This window comes from Phytophthora parasitica (assembly GCF_000247585.1).
Source record: "Phytophthora parasitica INRA-310 unplaced genomic scaffold supercont2.100, whole genome shotgun sequence".
In the NCBI taxonomy this organism is placed as follows: domain Eukaryota; phylum Oomycota; class Peronosporomycetes; order Peronosporales; family Peronosporaceae; genus Phytophthora; species Phytophthora nicotianae.
Genome location: NW_008649086.1, coordinates 83,721 through 86,253, shown reverse-complemented (window position 1 = coordinate 86,253; position 2,533 = coordinate 83,721). Strand labels below are relative to the sequence as shown.

General features: G+C 48.7%; 1 protein-coding gene across 1 annotated transcript; it reads right to left on the bottom strand.

The window, feature by feature from the left end:
- Positions 1-534: 534 nt before the first annotated feature.
- On the bottom strand, positions 535-1,716 carry PPTG_24497 (hypothetical protein; the record flags this gene model as incomplete). Its single annotated transcript, XM_008917396.1, has 3 exons — positions 535-836; positions 898-1,392; positions 1,605-1,716. 3 exons carry the CDS (start codon positions 1,714-1,716, stop codon positions 535-537), a joined length of 909 nt encoding a protein of 302 aa, XP_008915644.1.
- Between the last annotated feature and the right edge of the window lie 817 nt (positions 1,717-2,533).

Below are 2,533 nucleotides of genomic sequence, written 5' to 3'. Positions count from 1 at the left end.
TTTTTTTTACATATTCAGCTGGAGTTTCGCCAATTCATGAAATTCCGCTTTTACTACCACTGTTGCGAAAATTTGCGGAAAGACAAACAATAACGGTAAATTCGCGGAGGTCTTGTTGATATTATCTGCTTTGGATCAATGACCTTGTCATATTGTGGAACATCAACATACCAAGTACATACTGCCAGGCCGCCGAAGCGACTACCAAATCTCGATCTCAAGCGAAAGCGGTACTTTCGTGGTCGAAAAAAATCCTCGCTTTCTTCACCACTCTCGCGCTGACGTGCAGATCGACATCCAAGGCGATCCACATGAGCGACAAGCATGCGTCTCTTTTCGCGGTAACGCCTTTGCACTGCAAGTTTCTTGGTATTAGCGTCGTGACTGATCCTACGAAGCCGCTACAAGTAGTTGTGGTAGTTGGTACCATCTTCACTGCGTAGTGGAAGAATTCGCACATGAAAATTGGTGAGAGCTACACACGCACGAAAAAAACATGTCGTAGTTGCCTTCATCCCACCGGTATTTGTCTGATCACATTGCCCATAGCGTGCAGAGGCGACCGAAATAGTTCTCCACGAGGACGCGGTCATGGGCGATGCGGTCATTAGTCTCCATTTGCTCCAAGGTCAACTCCCGCAGTGGCTGCTTCTTGAACGGCGTGATGGCACGAAAGTCAGCGGCAAGTCCTTGGTACCCCTTATCAGCTAGAACAGCCCACGAGTCGGGATGCTCAGTCGTTAGAGGCCCTTCATCGGCTAGTTCAGTCTCCATCGAGCTCATAAGAAGATGTTGGAGGTGAAACTCGTGGTTGTTGCGGAAAATCTGGATATCCGCTTCACTGCCAGGGTAATGCGCCGTGCAGTTGAGTGCAAGGCCATTAGGAAGCACAGATACCTCGACTTTGTAGCCGTGAAGATGATGTTTGGCCGGTCGGCATGTTGCTCTGCTGGAAAGTAACATCCGGGGCGTAGCGAGCGCTTGGGTAGTTATGGAACGTGTTGTCTCCTAGCACGAGCGCCTCCATCGTGAATTTGCCAGCCGCGGACACCACATACTTCTCGTAGAGGTACGGAGACACAACCTCCGCAAATGAAAGTATCATCTTTTGAAATGTTCCTGTCTTGATGCGGAGGACGTTTGCCACCACGTCCCATTTCCCACAGTGCTTAAGGACGACCAGGAACATGAACAGCACGTCCTTGGGCTGCTGCTTGCTCTTATGGCTACGGCCTACATTCCAGTGGTCAGCCGCGTGCGCTCGAATAGAATTCCACAAGCGCTCAAATTCCAGTGGCGCAAAGTTTGTCAGTGTGGCAATGCTCTGAGTATCGTCCCGCAGAAATTGGTGGTAGATCGGAGACGGCGAGTCGATGTCATCGTTGTCGTCATCTAGGCGCACAGAGGATACGCATTGGCGGCGAGATTGGCAGTCAGCGTCGAGCTGAGAGAGAATGGAGACTCCTTCAGCAACTCGCTCAGGGGGGAGTAGCCGGTTTAGGTCTTTGGGGGGGGGGGGCTTGTTTGGGAGGGTGTCATGGTCATAGGTGTTGTAGACTGCAAAATGAGAAATGTGGGGCAAGCTAGTGGAGTAGTCAATCCACCACCAAGTACCTTATCGTGCGCGCGAGATCGAACGAACAGCGATTCTAGAATCTTCTGTTGAAGTCTAGATTTCCTAGTATTATTGGCATACTTTTTGATGTATTCGTTCATTCGGTCGCGTGGGCATTCCTTCGCTTTGCATAAATTTCCACGTCATGTTCAAACTTTGCTCGGGAGGTTTATTGGGGGATCGTGTTGCTACCCCCAAAAGTGACTCAAAATGATAGGATCAAATTAATGGGTACAGTGTGATGACCTGATAACATATGGCACTGGCGCCCGTAATTTACTTGAAACAGTCTGCTGTAACTTATTTCATAATAGGTACCATGTGAGCCCACCAATGGCATTGCTTAATAAAACAGTTGTTGTCCAGCGGCTTCATAGAGAGGAGGACAAAACAGTGTAGTTAAATATGTACGTTATAAACTTCAATTTTTTGAAAAAAATCCTTGGCGAGCATTAAAAAGTGCGCTCCTAAAAGTGCTAAGTCTTTGCCTTTTGGTGTTTGGCAAATTTTTGGTTTGATCACCGAAAGTGTGAATATATATAAAATAAAAGAGACCAGTTTCCTACTCTAACTTCGGCCATGATGCTTATATGACGCTTTAGAGCTTCCACATTGTACAAGTTGCGCATACGCAAGTAGTCCAACACATCATAGAGGGAGTCGTTCCAGAAGTCGCTCCAGCAGCCCCAAACAGCAGCAGCTCCAACACAACGAGACACCATACGCCACACGACGAATTGTCCTTCTGTAAACAGCCAGTAACGACTTCGTAGGAAAGGTTGTCCTCGATTCCGAGCGTGGGATCGACAACAGCACCCACTGCACTCTTCACTTGCGACAGGTTGGTTCTCAGTTGCATGGGGTCAAACAGGTAGCAGGTAGTCGTGTCGAGGTTCACGAAGAACGCCCCCCCCCCCC